Source organism: Xiphias gladius, chromosome 3 (assembly GCF_016859285.1).
Source record: "Xiphias gladius isolate SHS-SW01 ecotype Sanya breed wild chromosome 3, ASM1685928v1, whole genome shotgun sequence".
Lineage (NCBI taxonomy): Eukaryota > Metazoa > Chordata > Actinopteri > Istiophoriformes > Xiphiidae > Xiphias > Xiphias gladius.
The window spans coordinates 19,060,365-19,084,062 of record NC_053402.1 but is presented as its reverse complement, the minus strand read 5'-3'; the positions used below and the strand labels follow the sequence as shown (position 1 = coordinate 19,084,062).

The 23,698-nt window shown below is 42.7% G+C and overlaps 2 protein-coding genes across 10 annotated transcripts; one reads left to right on the top strand and one right to left on the bottom strand.

The window, feature by feature from the left end:
• Positions 1–343: 343 nt before the first annotated feature.
• ramp2 (receptor (G protein-coupled) activity modifying protein 2) lies at positions 344–5,321 on the bottom strand. 4 transcript variants are annotated; one of them, XM_040123939.1, is made up of 6 exons: positions 5,087–5,321; positions 4,448–4,513; positions 4,346–4,375; positions 2,435–2,467; positions 2,053–2,230; positions 344–1,946 (listed from the first exon to the last, which is right to left on the bottom strand). In XM_040123939.1, the coding sequence occupies exons 1-6, from the start codon at positions 5,145–5,147 to the stop codon at positions 1,697–1,699; spliced, it is 618 nt and encodes a 205-aa protein (XP_039979873.1). In that variant the 5' UTR covers positions 5,148–5,321; the 3' UTR covers positions 344–1,696. The 4 variants fall into 4 exon arrangements, with proteins under 4 accessions (XP_039979873.1, XP_039979874.1, XP_039979876.1 ...); XM_040123940.1 differs by having other exon boundaries at positions 4,448–4,510; XM_040123942.1 differs by having other exon boundaries at positions 2,717–4,375; positions 5,087–5,106.
• A 3,618-nt stretch (positions 5,322–8,939) lies between these two features.
• On the top strand, positions 8,940–22,239 carry ezh1 (enhancer of zeste 1 polycomb repressive complex 2 subunit). Of its 6 annotated transcripts, none has more exons than XM_040121071.1 (20): positions 8,940–8,954; positions 10,772–10,955; positions 11,142–11,267; positions 11,794–11,916; positions 12,436–12,553; positions 12,767–12,991; positions 13,629–13,731; positions 14,005–14,168; positions 14,356–14,447; positions 14,562–14,724; positions 16,034–16,218; positions 18,021–18,112; positions 18,409–18,437; positions 18,534–18,659; positions 19,825–20,003; positions 20,109–20,204; positions 20,318–20,399; positions 20,500–20,583; positions 20,686–20,770; positions 20,908–22,239. In XM_040121071.1, exons 2-20 carry the CDS (start codon positions 10,776–10,778, stop codon positions 20,966–20,968), a joined length of 2,313 nt encoding a protein of 770 aa, XP_039977005.1. In that variant the 5' UTR covers positions 8,940–8,954; positions 10,772–10,775; the 3' UTR covers positions 20,969–22,239. The 6 variants fall into 6 exon arrangements, with proteins under 6 accessions (XP_039977005.1, XP_039976992.1, XP_039977006.1 ...); XM_040121058.1 differs by lacking the exon at positions 8,940–8,954 and adding an exon at positions 9,239–9,528; XM_040121072.1 differs by lacking the exon at positions 8,940–8,954 and adding an exon at positions 9,239–9,674 and having other exon boundaries at positions 20,503–20,583.
• Positions 22,240–23,698: the final 1,459 nt, after the last annotated feature.

The window sequence follows — 23,698 nt, the reverse complement described above, 5'->3', positions numbered from 1 at the left end:
TGCCAGATGAGGGTGTGATACATGACTGCTGTCAGTGCTTCCTTCACTACATCAGCACTCGCGCAGCATAGCAACTGCACCGCAATATACTGCTCACTGAGGATACAGTGAAAAACTACCTGAGGCACAAAGCAATGCCATCTGCACTGCACTCAAGGGAAAGGAGTGTTTAATCAAATACTGACAAAGGTTAAAGGGGACTTTTGTCAGAATGAAGCCGCAACTTTGTTAATGCATACTTGTGAACATGACAGGAACTGAACCAGTTTCCAAAAGGAACCAGTTTCCGAAATCAAATTTTTCATTTACCCAAAATCCATAAAAGTAAGAATAGAGGCAACAATCCAACTGTAAATTTAATTGTATAAAATATATATATTTTTAAAAAGTAAATCAAAATGCATATAGAACATGTCTTGGGAGCAGGCACAATGCATTCTCTCAGACAGTACAGTCAGTCGTTACAATGGCAGAAAAATAACAGTATATAAATACACATTTTGTTCAAAATCTGAAAGCACTTACAATGGCTTTATCGTCATGACAATACATACCCACATTATCAAGATTTCGGCAAAAGATAACATATTTATCTTTTTGTCATTACTCAGTGTTTATCACTGTGCTGCACAGACAAACTAAATGTCTTTTGTCTAAACTACAATGAGATGCAAGATAAACTTTGCCTCAATAAGCTCATCATTATATGATCATGAAGATTGTCACTGTTTGGAAAGGGGGAAGTGCTCGAGGGTTTCTTACTGTTCAAAAATAGACAATGCGAGGAAAAAGATCATCGTTTCTGGGCGTACCCATACATTGTGTCCCATCTGTAACCTCTGACCCCAAACCTTCCATATGCTTTGACTCACATAACCACATCCAAGCTTCAGACTATACTCATTTTGCTGTCCTCCCTGTGTATGAATAGGAGACCCTTTTCACATAGCAAATAGGAACACATACCTGTAGTCAGTTCAGATTTGAATTGAAGAGACTATACATTGTCTAATTAGTGGCTCAAAGCAGAGTTAAGTCTGAGCAGCAGCAAAGAACAAAAACAAAATAAATTGCATAGAAGGAGATCAGGAGTTCAGTAATAAAAAATACCTTGTCTTTTACCAACACAACTTGTGTCCAACATAATGAGGAGTGTCAACACAAATATATTTTGCTTTCACTTTTGCAAGCTCTAGAGCTTTTGTCATCATAAACCTGAATATTGGGTTCTCCATTATAAATTAAGCTGCTTTCCGGACATGCGCATCCAGTTTGGCCGTAACTAATACCATCAATGTTCAGATTTCCAGTCAGGTGGTCGAAAACAAATAATTTGTCATAGCTTCTTCGTCAAAAAAGTGTTAATGAGACATAGTACAGTACATGAATTTATAATGACATAGATTTTGCCACAGTGAGTCTCTGTTAACACCAGGGAGTTTGTCACTGAACGGCCATAATAATTGTGATGCCACAGAATATGATATTAACTCTGAATCAGAATCGTCTATTGATAGGCTTTCTCCATTGCTAACTTTTTAGAATTCCTCTGAGTTGTGAGGCGCCAGTAAACTTGTCGGAAAGAGTCGCCCATCTCCAAGGTCACTGGTGAGATGAAAGCGCAGCAGTGTTCTATGTGTAGACAAGCAGTCCTCATATTCTTGGTGACTGTGAGCGGAGCAGAGATTTAAGATTATCAGGAGCTGCCATCCCCATTCTTAGTCTTGAGCACCACAAGGCTAACCATGACGGGGATCAGGCAGATGGGTGTTATCACCAGGGCAAAGACAATGACTGGCGGTGGGTCACTTAGCTCCTCTGTAGGACAATCCTTGAAAAACCTGGAGTGAATGTCCACAAAGGTCTCTTCCACCAGAGGGTTGGGCCATGGGATAAAGAGACAGTCAGACGTATCCTCTGTGCAACGGCTTAAGTTACTATACACACTGCAGAGTGGAGACAAGAAGAGTGTGGGAAGTGGTTCAGAAATTGGCAAATATTTATCAGTGTTTGAAATGTTAAAACTGCAAACATAGAACACATACTGCTTACCTTCTCACATTACCCCAAACGCACCACTCGGTGCTGTTCAGTGACGCCATTGAACTCTCAAACTGTTTGAGACATAACATGCTAAACAGGCCTGAAAGGCAATCCATGGTTGGACCACCAGACATTACATGACAGAGGTCGCAAATATCCTTACAGAGGTGCGATTTATTCCCACAGGCTGCATGAATTGAAGAGTTACAAAAGGAAAGGGAGAAAAAGTCAAAAAATGAGACAGAGAGCGGCAGAAACAGATTATGAAATGACAATAAAGATGTGTTGCACATTTTCAGAAATCAGCATTAAATTCTGGATGACTGTTTACAGGACGAAATAGAGTATCAGGTTGTGTGGTTATGTATGGTTATTAGGTCATGTCACCTACCAAATGGCAAGGTATCTTCTCCGTAAGTGGTGTCTAAAAGGGAGAAAAATAAGATCTTTAGATTAAAAACATTTACATCAAACAGTAATGTAGACTATTGGCTATAAACCCTCTTCAAATCTGCAATGTAGTCCCTTTTCTAATTCAACTCATTGAAACAGTTATGCACCCTAAAATTTCAATACAAAGAGAATTTTTGTCTATTGTAGCTCATGAGCTGCTATTACATGTCTAGTACTAAAGCAAGCATTTGCAGCTGCAGAAGGGAGACCACACACTCACCGGAGAGAAAGGAGAAGAATACCCCAATGAAACCAAGTGCTCCCTTCATGTCAGAAAAAATGAATAAAGGTGCGTTTTCTCCAACTGATGACCATGTATAATAAACCTAAGCCTCTTAAACTGTGTACAGCGAGGCATAACAGGAAACCCGACAGGATGGAAGAGACGCAGTGTAACCTTCGGTTACCAGATGTCCAAACAGTGTTACCCGCGGTTACCAGATGTTCTTCGAAGATCTGTCTGACGGCCCCGCGCCTTGGCAGCAACTCTTCCCCTCTCCAACACACGTTTCTTTAGGATTTTCTTCCTTTTTTAAAGGGGTGGAGGCAACAAAGATTGTCCTCTCCATTCTCCCAAATAAAAGCGAGCACACCCAAGCTGGGCTGGACTCACATCTGAAAACCCTTACTCTTTAACTCTTGTTCTGCTTTTTAGTCTCAGTTTCTCACAGTCGAAGGCCTGGCCAGCTCACAGCATGTGATTTATTTGCCTTTTGGGCTGCCTCTGCCAAATAGGAAACATAAGTAAACATTTAGGGCTTAGCGTTTTGGGGTGGATGTAATCATGACTCTGCAGGGTGTGCTCTGCAGACAGCCATGATTTCATATCTAGGTTAATTTGACCAAACCTGGAAAAAGTTGGTAGTCAGAGCTGACCAGCTGTTTAAAAGTGCAACTATCTTTACACACACACATGCCAGTAAAGAAAACCAATGATACTTCCAACAAAAGTGTGGGAAAGTTTTGTTCTTTTATGGCACGAGGAGCTTATTAGCATGCTACGTCTGTAAGATAGTTTCTCACTGTCACCACTCACCACTTTAAAGAGCACAGTGAGAGAAATTGTTTCATTGATTGAATGGAAAATGGTGCATGTTTTCTCACGACCAACTTGTTAATTTATGTCACTGATCCACATCTTGGGCCTCCCACAACATCTGTTTGCCGAGCAGCATTTTGATTTAGTAATGACATCAGGAAATGTGTCTTTTCAGCAGGGGAGGAGCTCAGAATTCGGGGGAGTTGGCAGGGGAAGGAGGGGGGACAGTCAGAGGAAAGAAAAAAAAAAGGAAGGCACAGGATGAGGAACAGTGAAAGGGGCGCCGCTCCAAAGTTCCAGTTGTTTCACAACTCTGAGTTCATGCGTTGAACACAGACGTTGCATGGGGTGAATGACGAACAATTTCAGGAAGTTGAGCCAGGTGGGGGCTGTTCATAATGAGGTTTTAGTTAACCTTTAACCCCAAACCATTATGGACCTTTTGTCTACTGCTGTTGACCCCTCACTGGTAGAGACCTCCCCGTGAGTTTGTCTTGGATTCTCAAGATAATACACACAAGGAGATCTTGGCAGAAAAAAGGATCTCTGAGCTCTGCTTTCTGAGTTTTTCAGTTCCAGGCCAAGCAAATGAGTGTCAGGAACCGATCCAAAACAATCCCCCAGTGGACAAAAATATATAATCATTATTTGAAACTGTAAGATATGCATATAAACTGTAAACAGGATTAATGTATTTCTGCTCAATTAAAGTCAGTACCTACCCATTTGCAGATTTGATTTGTTAGGGACACACAGACGTGTAGTTAATGGTCAATAATAACGTGTAATAGAAAAAAGTTGTAAACTTACTAGCATTGATCATCTCTATTGAGTGATACCCTGTGGAGAAAGGATGTTAGGTTAGTCAAAGTGTTTATGGTCATGCATGAGATATTTTTTTCTTTTACATACCCATCATTTCGGTGGGTTGCACAGCTAACTGCTCATCTACTAGACCATCCACTGTTGTGCATCCTGCTATAAGAGGAATAAAATAATGGGAAAAAAGAAATTATCGAACTAAATTATTGTAGATAATTCAGTATATACAAATTTCAGAGCTTGTGAAAGTAGAGGAGGTAAAGGAAATAACAATGACTAAGCTGTATGCAGTAAACAGGTCACTGTATCCTCCCTTTGTCTGCCACTGCTTAGAGGAAATCACAATATATTCACTTAAAGGATACTGAAACTAACAACCCTTTCCCTTCCCGCAAGAATAAAACATCTTATTTAATAAATTGGAGCAATAATAACAATGGCATGAATCACACAATACATTGTAATAGTCAGATAATAGCATTCTCAACAACCACTACAACACAAAATTATTTTTTTAAAAACAAATTTGCTGTCACAGCTTGATCAAAATCCCTCTATGACCCTTAAACCAAACTCTTTCAAGTATAAAACTCAATCATGAGACTAACTAAGCTCCTTTTAAAAAGCACTGAAAGCCCCTAAGCATTCCTGTTGAGAGGTGAGATAGAGGGCAAGTAAAGAAGTGCAATGATATAGTAAAGAAATGGACAGTGTAAATCCTCTACTTACCCCAGATGAGAAGAGTAACGAAACAGCCATAAAACATAAGTGAGAAACTGGTGTCTGTCATTTTGCCTGACGATGTTCTGTCCCTCTCCCCTGGTGGGTAGATATTATATATCTCAACCTTTTTGCAGGAAGCCTCTATAAAACAACAGGAAGCCCTTATTTCCTAGGATGGGTTGATTCAGAGAACAGAGATCCTCTGATCAGGTTAGAACAACTGTGGTCCATTGGTGCACCACCATCACCCTCTCTCTTTATCTATTTCCTTTGCCCATCCCACCCTCTGTTTTCAAACAGAAAAAGAGAAGTTGGGGAGAGCCCCACCTCCCCCCCCCCTCTCTCTCTCTCTCTGTCTCTACCTTTGCCTTTAATACAAGCAATATTTAGGTATCATTACTGGGTTCACACAGCACTGATTTCTGACAGCAGTCCTGGACTGAAAGGATTCATGCTGTTATTGGAATATCTGACAACTTTTTTTTAATGTTTTGCATGTTTCACTTGAATGGAAACTTGGAGCAGTATTTTTTTGTGCTGAGTAAATGTTAGCACCAGGAGCCTCGAAGCCAACTCACAGCCTCAGTGAGATGCATGATCGTTAATCACTGTCCAAAGGCTTTTTACTACTAATTTGAGATATCTGGGGGGGGGGGGGGGTTCCCCCGAAAGTAGCAAGAAGACAATGCTGTATGACTTTGTATGACGTGTACTCCACTGAGTTAGTGTAGCACTTCTATAACATCGGCACTAATGATGGTCAGTTAAAAAAAAAACAGTAACAAAATCAGATTTTGCACAGCTCCCTCTGGAGCCACAAAAGGTGTTATACAGCGTTATTCACATATGCACTAGTACTCCCCAAGACCTGTAACTCTGATGTGTAAAGTCGCTGGAGTTCCCCTTTAATCGTTCATCGTCGGAAACTTCCTTTTTTCCAGATTGTGACTGCTGTTTTTGTTGCTTTAGAGCAAAAGATTTATTCATATGATTGGTGGTGAGGATGGTCTTTGTATCCGTGCTGTGTTATACACCATCAGTGGTGCTGTCGAGCAACCCCTTGCTCCTGCGGTAATAAGAGGAGGCGGGGATCTCCAGTATCCCCAGCAGCATTGATGCACTTGTCCCGCGTCATTGAATGGTGGGGGCTCTTTCTCGTCTGCTGGGCTTGGGAGAGAGCCACGCAGCTCAGGGCCAAAATTGCTTCTACATTTAATTTCAGATAAAAGAGGCTGCTCCTTTTTATGTAACTGAAGTGAATTTTTTGAAAATCCCACAAGTAGAAGCTTAAATATGTATATATATCTGAATCAAACTTGCACTGTGAATGAAGTTAAATGGCTGAATGGATTTGCCTGCAAGGAAGAGCATACCATATCTGTTTTAGGAAGCCAGAATAAGTGAGAGTTCACTTGGCCTACCTTTCTTTTATGAATAAATACAATCTTACATCAGTTATAGTCAGACAATATTTTAAATGAATTAAGAAGCTACTTTGTGACTCTTTTCATCTCCAAGCCTTTGTCATAAATCATAAAAGCTGCTACATATTTGAAGATGTGAGTCCCACTGACAGCTGCCAAAAGCTACACACACGGTTTACATTAGACAGAATTAAAAACTTCCTGCTGATAACCAACTGGCTCCCCCAAGCTTATCTTGCTGTGTATGTTTGCTTTTGTTTGACAGTTCGGTATCAGTATTGGCCTACTTCAAATGCTGTAGACACGCCAAACATGCTGTATCATCTGAGATACTTTTGCTCACTGAATGCCTAATTAATGACCAAGAACGCACGGCATGAACATTAGAACCGGAGAGCAGAGAGGAGCATCAACAACACAGTGATCAGAGAGAAACGCACTCAGTCGGTCAGGCGGTTATAGCTTGATGTGAAACCCAGAGCGTGCCCGGCCAGGTTTCCTTATCCAAATTAGGAGACATGTACACGAGCATATGTTTTGTCATAAGATGAAAAGTAACTGAAGAGTGCCATCTTGTGTGTCAGAGAAGCAGCATTTCTGTGGTTTCCTTTAATCTCGTAAGGATTTATTTTTGAAAGAAAATTATCTAGACAATGGAAATACTGACGTTTGACTATGTAAATAAATAGATCCATATTTTGGGGTTTTTTTTACCGAATATTTGATTGTCTCTGTCCACAGGAGCATTAAAGGCTAAGATTAAAAAAGAAAAAGTGAAATATACCAAATAGTCCCGTGTCTCTAGGTCTAACCAGAGACCCACTGTAGAGTTTAGAGAAGATATGTGCATCCTCCCCTCTCATCTTGAGTCTTGAGTAGTGACACTCTATATATGTGCCCAAAAATATCATCAAGTCACGTCTCAAACACCCTTAAAATAAATAATAACGAAATGTCAGATGTCTTCCTGGGTTATATCCTGAGGAATTTATCTGAGACAGGGAAAAGTTGCGTTAGAATTTCTATTGTGAAGAGTGAAAACAGGCATATTCATCAAAGCAGCAATAACTCTTTCAAGCATTGAAAAAAATGTTTATTTATAACGTACATGAAATTAGTTGGCAACACTTTACTTTAAACCCCCCTATTTAGCATTAAGAAGAGCACAGAAACGGGTAATGAATGGTTTATACACACTATAATGTAGTTGTAAGCAGATATAAGTGTTTATTAATGTATTTGTGAACTACTGTCGCGCCTCCTGCCGGCTCCCATAAGTGGAGGCCGGTGTATAACAAGATAATTAATGACAACATAGTCTTAACACATGTTGACAAAAACTGTACATTAATATATACTTATTAAGAAAAACTATATCATAGGCAATAGTGTTATAAACATTCATTTGATGTTTATAAATTGAATGTACAGACTGCTTATTATTGCTTAATAGGGGAACTTAAAGTTGAGTTTTATGGAAATACATTTTTGGGAAATGTCTGTTGCTGCCTTAACTCTACAAAGTAAGTATTTCCTGTTTGTTAATAGCCTCAGTTTAAATAGATGAATAATACCAAGCTGCTCCGTAGACTGCGAATGAATTGTATTTTCCCGTTTTCCTGAGCCGGAGTCCAATAAGAGTTTCTGCACAAACTGCATCTTTGTATTAGAATCAACCTAAGTTTCTGCGCAGTGGCACAGACTGTGGGCGCTCATGAGAAAAGTGTGTCAAATATGACAGTGATGTGTTTTAATTTCTAATTATCACAATATGTTAAAGACAAATAATTATTTTTTTAATTTTCATTAGGTATACGCTTAGTGGCCACGTAAATTAGGTCAAATCAGGTTACAAAGCCGGATAACGTGCTCTGTGGTTCTGGTGAGTCCACTGCCGGTTTTAGCGTGGTCGGTCAACCAGATTCACCCCTCGCCCTCCAAAAAAACCAATGGACGCTGGTGGACTCTCCACATTAGACACCTCTCACCGTCCGTGCAAACAGTTTAAACAAGCTGTTTTATGTGGACGTAGATATATTTCGCTGCAAATTCTGGATTTAAATGTGTCTGTTTTGATAAATGTAAAAAAAAAAAAAAAAATTATAAAAAAAAACGACCAACAAAAACGTGCTTTTGGCTGCTTTTGTCACGTTTTCAACTGAAGTGCTCCCAATTTCTGTTTTACATGAAGTACGTGACGGCATCAGTGGCCTGAGGACCTTCATCCAACCCTCGCTCTCAAAGCGGAAGGCGGAATGCGCTGGGCTCCACCTGCCGGGGGAGCGCGGGACTACACGCGAGCCGGGGGACCACCGGAATGTTAAAGAGAGGGTATCCTGGATTTCAGCCTCTGATCAATCGGCTTTAAGTCCTAGATTATTGCGGGGTTTATCTGACGACGATCTGCGCTCTCAGGGGAAATACGACAGTTATTTGAATATTCCGGTTTTGTGAGTCGTGTCGCTATTTCAACCCCCCCCTACCCCCTCTCTCCTAAAAAAAATAAATAAATAAAAAATTCAGTTATATTCTTGTGACATTTTTTGGTGTCTGTTCCACGCACGTTGCCTCACCTTACTCTATATTCACGTGCTCCTATAGTGCGGGCTGCCGCTGTGAACAAGCTGGTGGGGATTTTTTTTTTTTTTTTTTTTTTTTCTTTTTCTTTTTATTAAAAACCCCGACCAAAGCCCACAGAGTGTTCGGTCGCATTTAGATGGCGACCGAGCACGCCGGACAGCTGCATCAGTTCCTGTATGTGCGCGTAAACGGCCGCGCCGCGGCTGCTCCACGCTACTTTTTTATTCCCAGGACGCAGAATAGTAATAAATCCTCCTCTGCTAGGAAAGGCTGTGATCATAATAAAGACGTCACCCTCCTGCTCGGGTTGGCTCAACCAAGCCAAGTGCGCAGCTATTTGTAAGCTACAACAACAACAACCACCAGCACCATGCCCATGGATAACGTAGTGATTTCTCTGAGATCCCCTCGCCGTGCGGAGACGAGATCTGCGTCAGATCCATAGTAAATACGGCCTTTAATTGCTCCGGATCGCTCCACTAAAAAAAAAAAAAAAAAAAAAAAAAAGAGAGAGAAAGAAAACAGAGAGGGACTTGATCGCGTTGCAGGCTCTTGTCGCGACAAATAGGACGCAAGACGTGGATTTGAAGGTATTTAATAACTGCGACACTGGGTGTAGAGGCAGACGTGCCGTCGGGTCCGCTAGAATAATGTGCTGTCATTGTGCTCGGTGCGCACGTCTTTGAAAGTGTTCCACGTTTAAATGGATAGTGTGTGGCTCTGTTTGCGCTGGTCTGCAGCTACGGGACGTAGCGCACTTCATGGCTGGGGCTGAAACGTGTGCACGACTCGTAGTCCGGAGGAAAAAAAAAAAAAAAAAGAGCGAGAGAGAGAGAGCGAGAGAGCGAGAGAGAAATGTACTGTAGCAGTTTCCCGAGCTCAGGTTTTGCCTTCGTACTTATTTCTTGATGGTGTTTTCGCCCGGACAGGGAAGTTGGTGTTCACTAAAGGTGCTTGTGAGACACGTAAAAACTGTGCTACGCACTTTTTATGCTCCGCTCCGTATGGCTTTTCTGAAGAGGCACGCCCACTCCCGAGCAATGTGGATGCCCCCGTGCTTTTAAAATTCACGGGCACTTTTATTGATTCGCGGCCACATTACCGGGTCCCTTTGTTCACGGTGTGGTCAGCTGCCACCCGGACGCCAAAAAAAGAAGCCAGAGGCAGTCTACGCCGAACAGTTTAAAGCACCTGTGCGGAAGGCTTTTTTTTTTTTTTTTTTTTTTTCCTCTTTTTCAACATTAGATGTCCATTTTGTTTTGCCAACAGTGGGGGGCGCTCTTTCAAATAGACATTCACTTGGAGTGAAAGTATGTCTGTGAGAGGCAGAGAGGGGGGGGTGTGTGTGAAGTGCTGACTGTATATAGTAATAAGACTTTAATAGTGATATAACAACAAATTATAGAGAGGGATTAAGCATGTCACACCAAAACTATCTATCATGAACCTACCAGTACCTGTTAGTTGGGTAATAGAGAATTATTGTGATAGAATGTGAGATGAAAACATATAATAAGTTCACTTTGTAAATCTTTGTAGTAATATTATTGGAAATCCTCTTGCAGCTCTTACACACCTTTTTGCAATCAAAAAAGCTCAAGCTTACATCATAATCTAGTCCCTGTGCATCCTGTACCCCAGTGTTGTTGGACTGGTTTGACACATAGGATGTCTGTCTTTTTGAAAGAGTCATGGAGGAAACAGCTGCTGCAGACCCAGCCCCCGGCACCGGTGCCACCCCGCCAACCCCAAGACCTCAGCCTTCCGCCTTTGCCCCCTCCCGCAGCCTGCTGGAGTGGAGACGGAGGGTCAAGTCTGAATATATGCGCCTCCGCCAATTAAAACGCCTTAAAAAGGCAGAGGAAGTCAAGGTGGGTCAACTCAGTTATTGAGAGGTCTGCTGATAAAGAAAATACGGTGTTCAGTTTGTGCCCGTGCACTGTTGCATGGTTTGGGGGAACTTGCAGTAGGTACGTTTTCTTCCTATTCAGCACTCGCTGTGAATGTTTATGTGTCTGGTGCATGTGTGACATGCTCTTCGTTCCCTTTCTCTCCAGACCCTGTTCATGTCCAACAGACAGAAGATTGAGGAGCAGACAAATCTCCTGAACACAGAGTGGTCCAAGCTCAGGATTCAGTCCATCCCTTTGTCAACTTCTGGTGGAGCTATAGCCAACAAGAAGGTGTGTGTGTGTGTGTGTGTGTGGTGTGCTAAAGAGGGTAAAATACTATCACAAATTTGTACACACCATCCTGTCTGCCCTGTCCAGGTCTGTCCTCACATCCCTGCCCCAGCTGCTCTGGCTCAACTAGTTGTCCTGTCTATTATAGCGTGTGAATGTGTTATCATGTCCACGACATTGAGTCCTCTTCAGTAGCCCCACTGCGCTGCTCTGATTCCCACCTTGCTGTCAGGTGATACTAAAATATCTCAGGACAAAGCTGTGTGGCAGAAGTGGATCATGTGGCAGCCTAACAGTGGTCTGTGGCCCTGTGGGAGCTCATGATATAAACGGCCTGAGGCCATAACGGCATCTTTTTCTTCCAACGTGCTGCCAGGGTCCGCTATATTGTGTTTACTGGGTTTATTTCCCCTGTTGGGTGGCCAAGCAGCACGTGTATTCAATTAAATAGTTATAAATTGTACAATAACGCTGACTATTGTTCTAGTGTCTGGTCAACCCCATCCCACGTGTGGTTCTCTTACAGATGTGTACAGTGGAGTTTGGCTTCCCGGGATTCAAAGCTCAAGCCATCGCCATGAGACCACTGTCCACAGTGGCCGGAATACCCTTCATGTACTCCTGGTCACCTCTGCAGCACAACTTCATGGTATGAAATAAATCACATTGTGCTGTGGGTGATGCAGTTACAGTGTCGTTACAGGTGCAGAGGACACTTTGTGTAGCGATTTCACTCATTGACCCGATTCCAGTTTAGGAGATTTTCACCTGTTTAGTGGAAAATGGACGCGATTAGCTGATTAAACTCTTGGTTCACGGAACATTTAAACCAGTCATCAAGACATGTCAGCGAACTAAAAACAGAGCATTTTCCCTTTGTAGCGCAAAAGGTGATAAACTCAAAGAACTGAAGCAGTTTCACACACTGTTCTTGCAACACAAAACAGTGTTATCTTGTTTCCAGTCCATTTGTGCGCATTTGTTGGATTGTGAAATGCCCATAAGCAGGACCGTAGGAACACTTTTTGTACTGTTTGCTGCAGACTAGTGTGCCTGTTTGTTACTCTGACATTTTCAGCTGTAGCTCTTCAGAAGTAACTCAGGCGGTCATGTGACGTGCAGCTTCAGGCGGTCACATGCCTGTCTTGATGGGAGTTTTGCGTCCTAGGTGGAGGACGAGACATTCCTTCACAACATCCCCTACATGGGCGACGAGGTGCTGGAACAGGACGAGGCCTTCCTGGAGGAGCTCATCGACAACTACGATGGCGTTCATGGCGACAGAGGTGTGTGTCCCATGAAGTTCCATCCAGTCTCTTATTCACCGTCAATCTGATAAACTGTATATCACTTCACTTTTAGTAGGGAGACTTGGGGTCATTATATGCTAATGAGGAAGCTGATTTAATATATTAATTACTAATATAAGCCTGTGTGAAAAATATTTAAGGTTTACTGTAGGTGTTGAAATACGTTCTGACATGTTGATTGTGTCTCAGAGGGTGGTTTTATCAGTGACGAGATCTTTAAAGAGCTGGTGGAGGCCTTGAGCCAGTACTCTGACCACGAGGAGGAGGAAGAGGAGGAAGCAGTGGCAGTGGCGGAGGCGGCAGGGAAGAAGGAGGAGGAAAGAGTGATGAGGAGGAGCTCAGTGGAGGGCTCAGAAGAGACCAAAGCTGGGACTGTGGCGTTCATCAGGAGGAAGAGGAGGAGCACAACTGAGGGTGAGCAAGCCTTCAGTTCTGCATTTGTGTGTTCAGACTTTGTCCTGTGAGAGAACAAGAGGGCTGCAGAGGGAACAAGGCCAGTACTGTTCCTCTCATTACACTGTACAGCTGCCACAAGGTCGCCCTGCCACAGCAGCTCTTGAACCGGCATTGTTTACTTTAAAGCTGTCCCTGTGTCCCTGCATGGGTACTGTGTGGGTGTGTGTGTGTGTGAGGGAACCCGTTTGTCCATGACACTGATATGGCCCCGCTCTAATTACAGCACTCAATGACCTCTCATACCGGGCTTTATGGGAAACTAGGCTGTACACACAGTCTGCCAACACTTAGTGATAGTGAAATGGTAGCACACCTAGGCACACAGTCATTCAGCTACTGATAGACAAAGACATGCGTGGATGCAGGCCCCATGAACAAAAGATACTGAATAAAAGACAACTACACCCCGGCTCATTACATCATGATATTCACAGTGAATTGTTTTCAGAGCATGTTATTGCTAACTGGCCTTGAAAACTGGGAAAACTTCTGCTGCATTGCAAAATGTTTAAAATAACATATTGCAAAAGCTTTATTTGTGACTGGGTTATTTGTAGAACACAAACTGTTCACTGTCTCTTTCTGTCTCCCAAAGTGAGGGACTTGTGCAGCAGCAAGAAGATCCCCAATGATAAGATATTTACAGCCATCGCCTCTATGTTCCCCTACAAGGGCACCACGGAGGAGCTGAAGGAAAAGTAAGAAAACTGAAGTGAAACCACGGATCTACGTGCACAATGCTGAACAGGCCGTTGCTTAGTGTTCACCATGGAGACGCAAGCTGTCAGGGAGGAAAGTAATAATGGTGGCTCCCTCTCAGGCTCTCGGACTCAAAGGAGCAGTTGCATCGACATCTGAAAGAGCTTTACTTAGAAAGAAACATGTGCAGCCTCGCCCAGCACCAGCTTCACACGAGCATGCTATGGCTCAGAGACGTATCGCCGCTAAAACTTTCCCTGTTGCCTCAACAGGTATAAGGACCTCTTGGAGCCCCCCAGCCCGGTGAAGCTCCCCCCACTTTGCACCCCCAACCTGGATGGACCTTTTGCGAAGTCTGTGCAGCGGGAGCAGTCATTACACTCCTTCCACACACTCTTCTGCAGACGTTGCTTCAAATACGACTGCTTCCTCCACCGTAATGGCTCGATTTATGTTTACTATCATGCCGCCTTCAAATTCATTCAGCGAGATTGGGATAATTACATTACGATCATACTATAACTTCCCAGCTCTTACATTTACTTAATTGCATACAATTGCTAACTACTAACTACCTGATGTACAATAGAGAGTCACAATATGTTTGTTTTCTTTTCATAAAGCTTTTCATGCTACACCCAATGTTTACAAGAGGAAGAGTAAGGAGATCCGCATGGAGACTGAACCATGTGGTGTAGACTGCTTTCTGTTGCAGGTATGCCAAGCTCACAGTTACGTTACCTATCCACGCATTCTGTACCATGTAGTACTCGCTATATCTTGCTGTTTACTCTTTGTTGTTTTTCCCCTCCCATGTCCTCTCCTGAAGAAAGGGGCTAAAGAGTTTGTGGATCAGAATATGTTACGGTCACAGAGGTCTCGGAGGCGACGGAGGCAGCAGCGTCCCACCAGCTCCAGCTGTCCTGGACCATCTGGGTCTGCTGAGGAAGGCAAAGAGGGTGACAGTGACCACGAGACCACCTCCTCCTCAGGTAGGTCTCGGATCTCACAGGAACAGGGTTTGGAGCTACTTTTGAGTTTCTTATTTTGTAGTTTTATCTTTAGTTTGACTTCAAACATCCCTATTATATTATATTATTATTTAGAGTATATTCAAAATTTGAGCTTTTTGACTTAATAAAGTTATACATTGCTCATACTGAACAATGTATTGTTTTCAGATGATCCTTTTCTGAGCTTCCTTAAAGTAAATGGTTAATTCTGGTGATGCAATTAAGGCTGTATGCTCGGAAATTCCATACAGCATAGGCAGAGCTATTTTTATGTGTTACTGAGATTCTGACTCACTGTTTGATTGTGTGAGTGGCTGCATCATTTACCATAACTTCACCCAAATTCCCCCTTTCTGGAACGCTGTCTGCCCTGACTGCAGCTCTTCAGAGAAGTGATGTTTGGCTAGAGATGATAGCTTTCAAGTCATATCCTGCTCTCTCCTCTGTCTCCCCTCTTCCATCCCCTCTCAATATCAGCTCTCTCTTGCCAAGCAAAATAAACCAACCATTAGTTTTGCATGCTTCAGCCCCAGCATAAACACTTTGTTCCCTTTCCCCCCTGCTCCTACTGTGTGTTTTTTTCTCTTATTTTAATTTCTTTTGACATCTTCATGTGGAGAGAAACGAGAGGGAAATAAGAGCAATCTCCTCTGGATCTTTATCTCCTCTCCTCCTCCGTGGAGCTCTCAGGTTGTCGTTCATCGCCCATTAATGCCTCACTGGACGTCTGTTAGTTTTGGAAATGGCTCATGCTTAGCCAGTGATTCAGCAGACTCTCTCACATGTGTTGAGATAATGTGGAAAAAACAGATTGTTGAGCAGATTAATAAAGATACTCAGTGCTGGAGCATGTGGCCACAGCAATGCTGCATTCAGCTTGTTGCCAAGCAACATTCGGCTCTCTGCCTCAAGCTGTGGGTGTACAAGCATCAGTCTTGAATATCCAAAAAGCAAAATTAAAGCCCATGGTCCCCTTTGTATATGTGTGTGTGTGTGTGTGTGTGTGTGTGTGTGTGCGTGTGCACCCAGATACACAAAAATGGCATCCAGAAATAACTGTTAGTGTCTGCATAGGGTTAAATTAGCCATACTGGTGTGTGTGAGCAGATACAAAGCTGTCAAAAACCTTCTGCCAAGACCAAGTAATAGAAAAAGTGTTTATATGTGCTGCTGCATGTTTGTAGATTTCAAAAATTATTATACGAACTTTCTGCCAAGAGCAGTTAGTTTGTAATACTACAGTGTGTTTTTGCGTATATCTGCATGCGCGTGTTTGTGTGTGAAACAGAGGGGAATTCGCGGTGCCAGACTCCCACCAAGCTGCGTCCAGGGGATGATGACGGGGAGCAGCAGGCGTGCTGTGTGGTCCAGTGGAGCGGGGCGGAGGAGTCACTGTTCAGGGTGCTACACGGAACATACTTCAACAACTTCTGCTCCATCGCTCGCCTGATCGGTACCAAGAACTGCAAGGAGGTGAAATATTCACGCATTTTACAGCTTTCTCCACCTCAGCATGTTTCCTCTGGTACCATAAGCGGAAGATATCACGCTTACTTTTCTGTATTCATCCACCATTTAAAAAATGCAGTGTGGTCTTACCGACTAAATGTGATTTATAGCACATAAGAAGTTATGGCTTCGATGTAAACAAATTCTCCACCATCACTAGGTCATCATTGCTACAGAAACATAGAGTGTGTGCAAAAGAGCCTGATCTGAGCTACAATTATCGAAATTTTCTTAAGAGCACTACTCCAAGTTAGCATTGCACTCCTATAACATTGTTGGATTCACAGTGGACAGTCAAACAAATCAGTATCGGATTTCCTCTTTTTTATTCCATGCATTCTTCTTCCTTGTCAAAACAGGGCACCTACATTACCAACAATGCAACTCCACTGCCAAAGCTTCAGTCAGTGGGTCAGGTGTTTCATGCGAGTAGCAGCTAATGTAGCCTCAAGCCGCTAGTTTCAGGCAGAGTTGAGGAGCAGACTACGGAAGTCTGGTGAGCTCGCTTCTTTCTCCACTGACTCAACATCCCCAGATTTGTTTCATTTTTACACTTGTAGTCTTGAGACCCAACCGAAACTGACTCAAGTGGCGTCACTTGAGGCAAAGACTTTGTGCAGCTCCCTCTGGAGCCACAATCTGGAGTTCCTATTTTCACATAAGCAGTAGCACTCCCCTAGACCAGAACCTTTAAAATGCCAGGTGCTGGAATGAGAATAAGGTAGAAGAGAGAAAGAACTCACACAAAACAAGACCATGAGAAGAGGATGGTGACAAACAGGAAATAGAAGAAAGAGGATTTATGAGAAATGAGGTTTTAATTTTTGAGAGAAAGCACCAACAGTAAAAGTACTATAATTGTGGGTTACAACTGTTCCTATTAGCTATATTAGCTACGTAATGTAGTTCTAGATGTTCCGTAATGAACTGTGACTGATACTTTCTGAAACGGATGCATAGTTGTTTTGAAATTAAGTAGGAATCAAACTTGTGTTGCAGATTTGTGTAGCATTTGCGTCAGTGTGAGTGTAATAACACATGCATCCTGTGCCTGTGGTTTTATGGTGTGGATAACTGGACTGACTACAGAGAGAATGGCATGTGGCACCATAAACGGGGATGCTTGCCAGATGTAACGTATCTCATATACTCTCATGATTCAGTTGCGCAGACGTAGATATTCCAGACTTATGTCAATTGAGCGTCATGCCAGCTGTGCATAAGAAGACTGGTAGAGAACATACTACAACTTTTTTTTTTTAAATTTTTAACTGTTGAGCACAATCCAACTAACAAAGAACAGGTAAATCAAACCTTGACCTTGATCACCCCTTTACATCCAACCCTCGCAGTGCCTCTCGTCCCATGGCCAGACGAGTCTGTATTGGCCTGTCTGTCACAGCCAGAGGGCCCTGCCGACTGCATAATGAAGTGGAAATGCTAAAACCAGCTGCATCATTATGTATGTCTGTGTCCTAGTGAAGGAGCCAAATCCAGGTTTTGGCAGCCAGAAGTCGTTGAGTGTGTGTTTGCGTGCAGATGTTTGTCTATGTTTGGCCTCTGCAGTGGAGTTTTGATAGCAGGATAGAGAACGGAGGGGCAGGATGTTCTGTGGCGTAATCGAGGCGATTTGCTTTTCAGCCTGAGCAGCACTAAATTACGCAACATAATTAAGGGTGAAGAGAACAGCATTTCTTCATAGTAGTGTACATTCTGGTTAAATTTCCATGTGTTGTTGTTGTTCATGTCATTTTCATCTCCCCCAGGTGTACGAGTTTGCAATTAAGGAGGTCCTGATCCATCGTGTTCCTTTGGAGGATGGAGGCATCTCGCCCCAAAAGAAGAAAAGGAAACACAGGCAGGATATCACCTGTTATTCTCTCTCTCTCTCTTGCCCCTCCTTTGCTGAATGATGGAAGCATGATCTCTTGCAAAAGGGAGCTTGGTCTTCAGTGAAACTGAATAGATGAAGGTTAAAATAAATGAAGTCATGCACAAAAAAATATATTCTGTTCTGTTGCATTAGTTTTCGAGCTTTCCTGTCACATTTCCTTTGAGTTGTCACCTAACGATCCATGAAAAGTGAATGGTTGTGGAACAAGCTAAATGAGTTTTTAACAAAAACCCTTCCCTTGTGTTTGTTTGATGTGGCAGGTTATGGGCAAAGATTCAGCTAAAGAAAGGTATGTTCATCCCACAATAAAACATCACACCATACCCTCTGAAATACAGTACAGCTTACTGTGCCAGTCTGAGGGCTTTGTCCTCTGTTGCTCCAGATAACTCATCCAATCAGGTGTACAACTACCAACCATGTGACCACCCCGACCATCCATGCGACAGCTCCTGCCCGTGTGTGATGACCCAGAATTTCTGTGAGAAGTTCTGTCAGTGCGAGCATGAGTGTGAGTCTCTCCTCTCTCATTCAGCTATGTCACCAATCTCTCACATATTGTATGCTTTTTTTTTTAAATTTCTTGACACGAAAAAAACAAACAAAAAACACACACACACACACAAGTAGCCCGCTCTGCCTTGTGAAGCTAAAAGAAAAATGTTTGTCGCCACATTTTCCACTGGACGCTTTCAGTAGCTCTAAAGCCCTTTTGCCAGGCCATAATAGAGGAAGGCAGCAGAATGTAAAACGATTCTGCAGTATTCTGGCAGCGGTCAGAGTAGAAGCAGTCCTCTGGCACGGATAGGTGGGTGTCTGTTTAACACAGAGCTGCGTTCACAGTGAGGCATTTGCTGCTGCAGCAGTGACCCAGAACTGTGTTTTCCAAAATGGCCACATGGTGGAGGAATGCATTTTGTATTTTTGCCCTCTAGAGAGTTCATACCAGAGGGAGAGGAGAAGACAAAGTATGTACTTTGCTATGATTTGGAAAAGATGGTTTTGCCTCAATTGTTCATCAGTTGTGGTTCAGCCACCTTCTCTCACCCCTCCTCCTTACCCAACTCTTACCTCGCCTTTTCCCGTAGCCGAGGAGAGCTGAGGCCAAACAGGAAGCAGCCCCCGGTTGCACATGTGTGCGCTCTAAAGACTTGGAGAGAAATCAAAGGGATGTGACAGGCTCAGTGCCTGATATACAACATCATCTCCAACATTAGTATGAGTCAGGCAGCTCCAGCTAAACAATGTTTGATGATACAGACACATAAAACCCACACAGGCTGAGAATGGGAGGTTAAAACGGCACAGCAGAGGAGACAAATGCTGCCGGGAGCTCTTGTTATGGACAGTTATCCCCAAGCAGAGACTGCTGGAAAGACATTTTGGTTATTCTTGCCTGATCCTTCCGTTCATCTGCCTGCAGGGTGTTATGTTACACTCTGCAAAATTGTATTTCAGCATATCTGCCAGCAGAGGTCTCTAATGAGCGCCTCGGCGTCACTCAACCATTGAGCTTCCTTGCTGCAGCTGCATTTTCAGATGAAAGTGTTTATCAGAATCCTTTTGTGTTCTGCTAAGCTATGTCATTTATTACATTTCTGCATCACCGCAGATTGCGCGTACGCCTTCTCAGAATGTTCCCTTCTTGACCCGCAGTGTGTCTAAATGTTTTCCAGGCCAGAACCGCTTCCCGGGCTGCAGGTGTAAGACTCAGTGTAACACCAAACAGTGTCCCTGCTACCTGGCCGTGAGGGAGTGTGACCCGGATCTGTGCATGACCTGCGGAGCCGCAGACCACTGGGACAGCAAAGTGGTCTCCTGCAAAAACTGCAGCATCCAGAGAGGCCTCAAAAAGGTACGCAAAGACACTTGAAGGTCTTGGTAGTTAAATATTTGCAATCCGCTATTCTAGGTACAACGTAATGGGGTTTAGATCACTCATGTGGCACTTCCCCTTTAGCACCTGCTGTTGGCTCCATCAGATGTCGCTGGGTGGGGCACCTTCATCAAAGAGCCTGTTCAGAAGAATGAGTTCATCTCAGAATACTGCGGGGAGGCAAGTCCATGCAGTTCAATCGGATTAATATTATTTCTGTTTATTGGCTTTCAGCTTGATTGAAAAATATTATACTTACAGTGTTTGTTATGAATGTGTCTGTGCATGAGCAGCTGATCTCTCAGGATGAGGCAGACCGACGTGGCAGGATCTATGACAAATACATGTCTAGCTTCCTTTTCAATTTGAACAATGGCAAGTATTCCCCGCTCTTCCTTTAATGTAACCGGCCAGCCAAACCGCTGTTACAGTATATTAAGTAATCCTTAATATACCCTGTGTGTATGTTTCTCAGTAGACTTTGTTGTGGATGCCACACGAAAGGGGAACAAAATCCGCTTTGCAAATCATTCAGTTAATCCCAACTGCTACGCAAAGGGTAAGACTGACTTAGTTGTTCTGATATGACGTCTAATGTGGATTTTTTTGTGGGATGAAAGCAATGTTTTGTTGGCTGATGTTTTGTTGGCTGCCATTGCAGTGGTAATGGTGAATGGAGACCATCGCATCGGAATCTTTGCTAAACGAGCTATCCTGCAAGGAGAGGAGCTTTTCTTCGACTACAGGTAGAGTCACAGGCCTTTTTGTGACTCTCCATCAGCTTCAAAGTAAAATAAATAAAGGCCATTATACATTGTGACTGAATAAAGGGTTTCTGCAGATACTGTATACTAAGACTCTCCACTTCATCTTCCTTCCACAGATACAGCCAAGCCGATGCCCTCAAATATGTGGGGATAGAGAGGGAGGTAGACATGACTTAGCTGCACCTGCTGCCTACCTCCATAACCTGTCCTTAACTCCTCAGCCACCCACTAATGCTTCTGTACCTCTCTGCAGCGTCACATCTAGCTGACGGGTTTCTATGAACAGTCACTGTCTCTGCCCTCTCTGCTGCACTTCCAAAAATAGAAAGTCCCTCCCTGCTGTTTGCAGGTGCTCTTGCTCTGCAGACGCCGTACCACCTCCTTCAGTGACAGCAGTCAGCTCTCCCCCCTCATCTGTCCGAACGCACCCACCTACCTGCAAGACTGTATACGCCAAGCTTATGAAACTAAACTATTTAAAGTGGAAATACTATTAATCCACAATGCTCATTGCACATTGTTTTTTTTTTCTTCCATTTTGTCAAAGTAAAGAGGCTGCGATTACCCATCATACAGTGTGTTACTCTCTCAGCAGTTTTGTTACTGTACTCATAGACTGGCTTTTTTTTTTTTAACCTCTCGATACATAATGCAAGCTTTTACATCGTACCTAATGATGATCAGTGAAATGCATGTGCTGTCTCTTGGATAAACAAACCATTAACCATGTGAGCCACAGCATTAGCTTCAGTCAGTGTTATGTTGCCCTCTGGTTGTTCTTCAGAAGAACTTGACTGGGTCTGTTCCTTTGTGAACCGTTTCAGTGGCTAGCGTCATCATCACATCTCTATGGTAAACTAAGGTATCGTGAATTTATATAATTGTTTTGCAAAAATAGGCAACCAGACGAGAAACCGACTGACTGAATGTAACCTGTAGATGATGGTGAAGAGATCTCATCCCTCTTTTCATTTTACACATTAACCCATTCCGTTGGTACTCTGAGCAACATACACGCACATCAAACATTTCTCATCACGTTTACATGATCTTGAAGCTGTCACACCTTTTGAGGCAAATCATCAATAAATGAACGAGTCACGGAGTAAATGTCTTCCTTTAAAAATAGTTTAAGTGCCAAATGTTTCCAAGCAGAAAAAGGCCGAAACAGTTTGGATGTCTTGCATAATAAAAAGAGGTGTGTTAAAGGTAACTTTTGCAAGGTTACAACAATAGCAAAAGCAAAAATTATCAGTGTTTGACCAAATATTAAAGTCCCCCACATGTGAATGTAAAATATCATTTATCATCTTTTCTTTATTTTTTTTATATATCCAGATTTGTTATTCACTCTGTTTTTCATTTATAAAACATTAAAGCCCACTTTGAAATGAGATCTTTCTCAATAGAGATGAACAAAATTGAGTTTACTGCTATGTACAGTGTATGCCTATAAAAATAAAACTTTAACTTTATACATTAAAACATGCTGCCCTTGTCCTTATCTGTGTGAATTGTAAGCAACGTTGAGCTGAAAGCACCTGACCTAAAACTAGGATTGCACCCAGTGGAGCGCCTGCCTCTGCCAGGGCCAATGTCAAAGCAACGCACGCCAGATTTAAGAGAAAAAAATTCAAATTCATAGAAAATGATCTGGATCTGCCCCAAAATGCAATGGGGTCTTCCCTGACCCATGCCCCATCCCTCCACAAAGTTGAGTGCAAATCCGTTCAGTACTTTTTTGTGTAATCCCGCTGACAAATATAGAAACAAACCGACGAACGGACGCGGGTGAAAACGTAACCTCCTGGGCGGAGGTAATAACACATTAACAGATTTCTTTCAAGCTTCTTTTATTGAGGTGACAGTTTGGCTTTGCCTTGGTTTACACAGTAATGGTCATTTACAGTGAAAGTATTACAAAACAAAATCGAGCATACCGAAGAACAGAAAAATTCCTAAATTTCAGTGTGGTCGCAAACACAACTGTAATCATCATTTCTTGTATATGTTGCAGAGGGATTCGGTTTGATGGTGCAGAGAAGTCTAACCTGGTCTTACCTGCCAATCCTCACTCTGGTGTTTTATTATCTGATTTCATACATGATATCACTGTTGACCGGGTATCTGCTGATTTATTAAGAAGGGTTAAAAAGTCTTAGGGCTTTTGTAGGTACTAAAATCTTATAATATGTGGAAATAGAACAAGATTACATGCAAATCATGATTTTTTTAAATTTAATTTAACTTTATGTCCCTTTGAATATGTTTTTGATTCTGATGTTAATCTTTAACTAATGTTTAATCTGGAGCATTAAACAGCACTCAATAAATCCCACATTTTGTAGAATCAGCAGATACCCTGGCTGAGCTAACAACATCCTGCTGGTCTGCTCCCTCTACTGGCCATCTTATCTTAATCCATTTTACCCACACCCTTGCCTCCGTTACTAGCAAGCAGGCTGGACACCTAAAGTTCAGTTCAACACAGATTCGGTCTGTTTGTAGTGTCACATACAAACACGGGACACCTGAACACGGAGGAGCTGCGCTGAGCTTCACCCATGCCTTGGTTCTGTCTCATTCTATTACTGTTGGTGCACTACAATAAGTGAACTGGATAGTTGGCATCAGTGCACGTTTGTTTTTTGATCAGAGTAATTATGCAACCTCGGTAGATTGTATCTTGGTGGGCACAACACACAAACACTTGAACATCTAGTCAGTCACACATACACACGCTCCAGGGACCACATATGAATTCACTAGTGAGTTGCAATAAAGTGACACTGCTAGGCTGAATGTTTATAATCCATTTAACAATGAATACAGTAAGGTGTATACATATATATATAATACATAAGCCGACTCTTTCCTAATAGGCAACAAAGCATATTTGACCCAAGT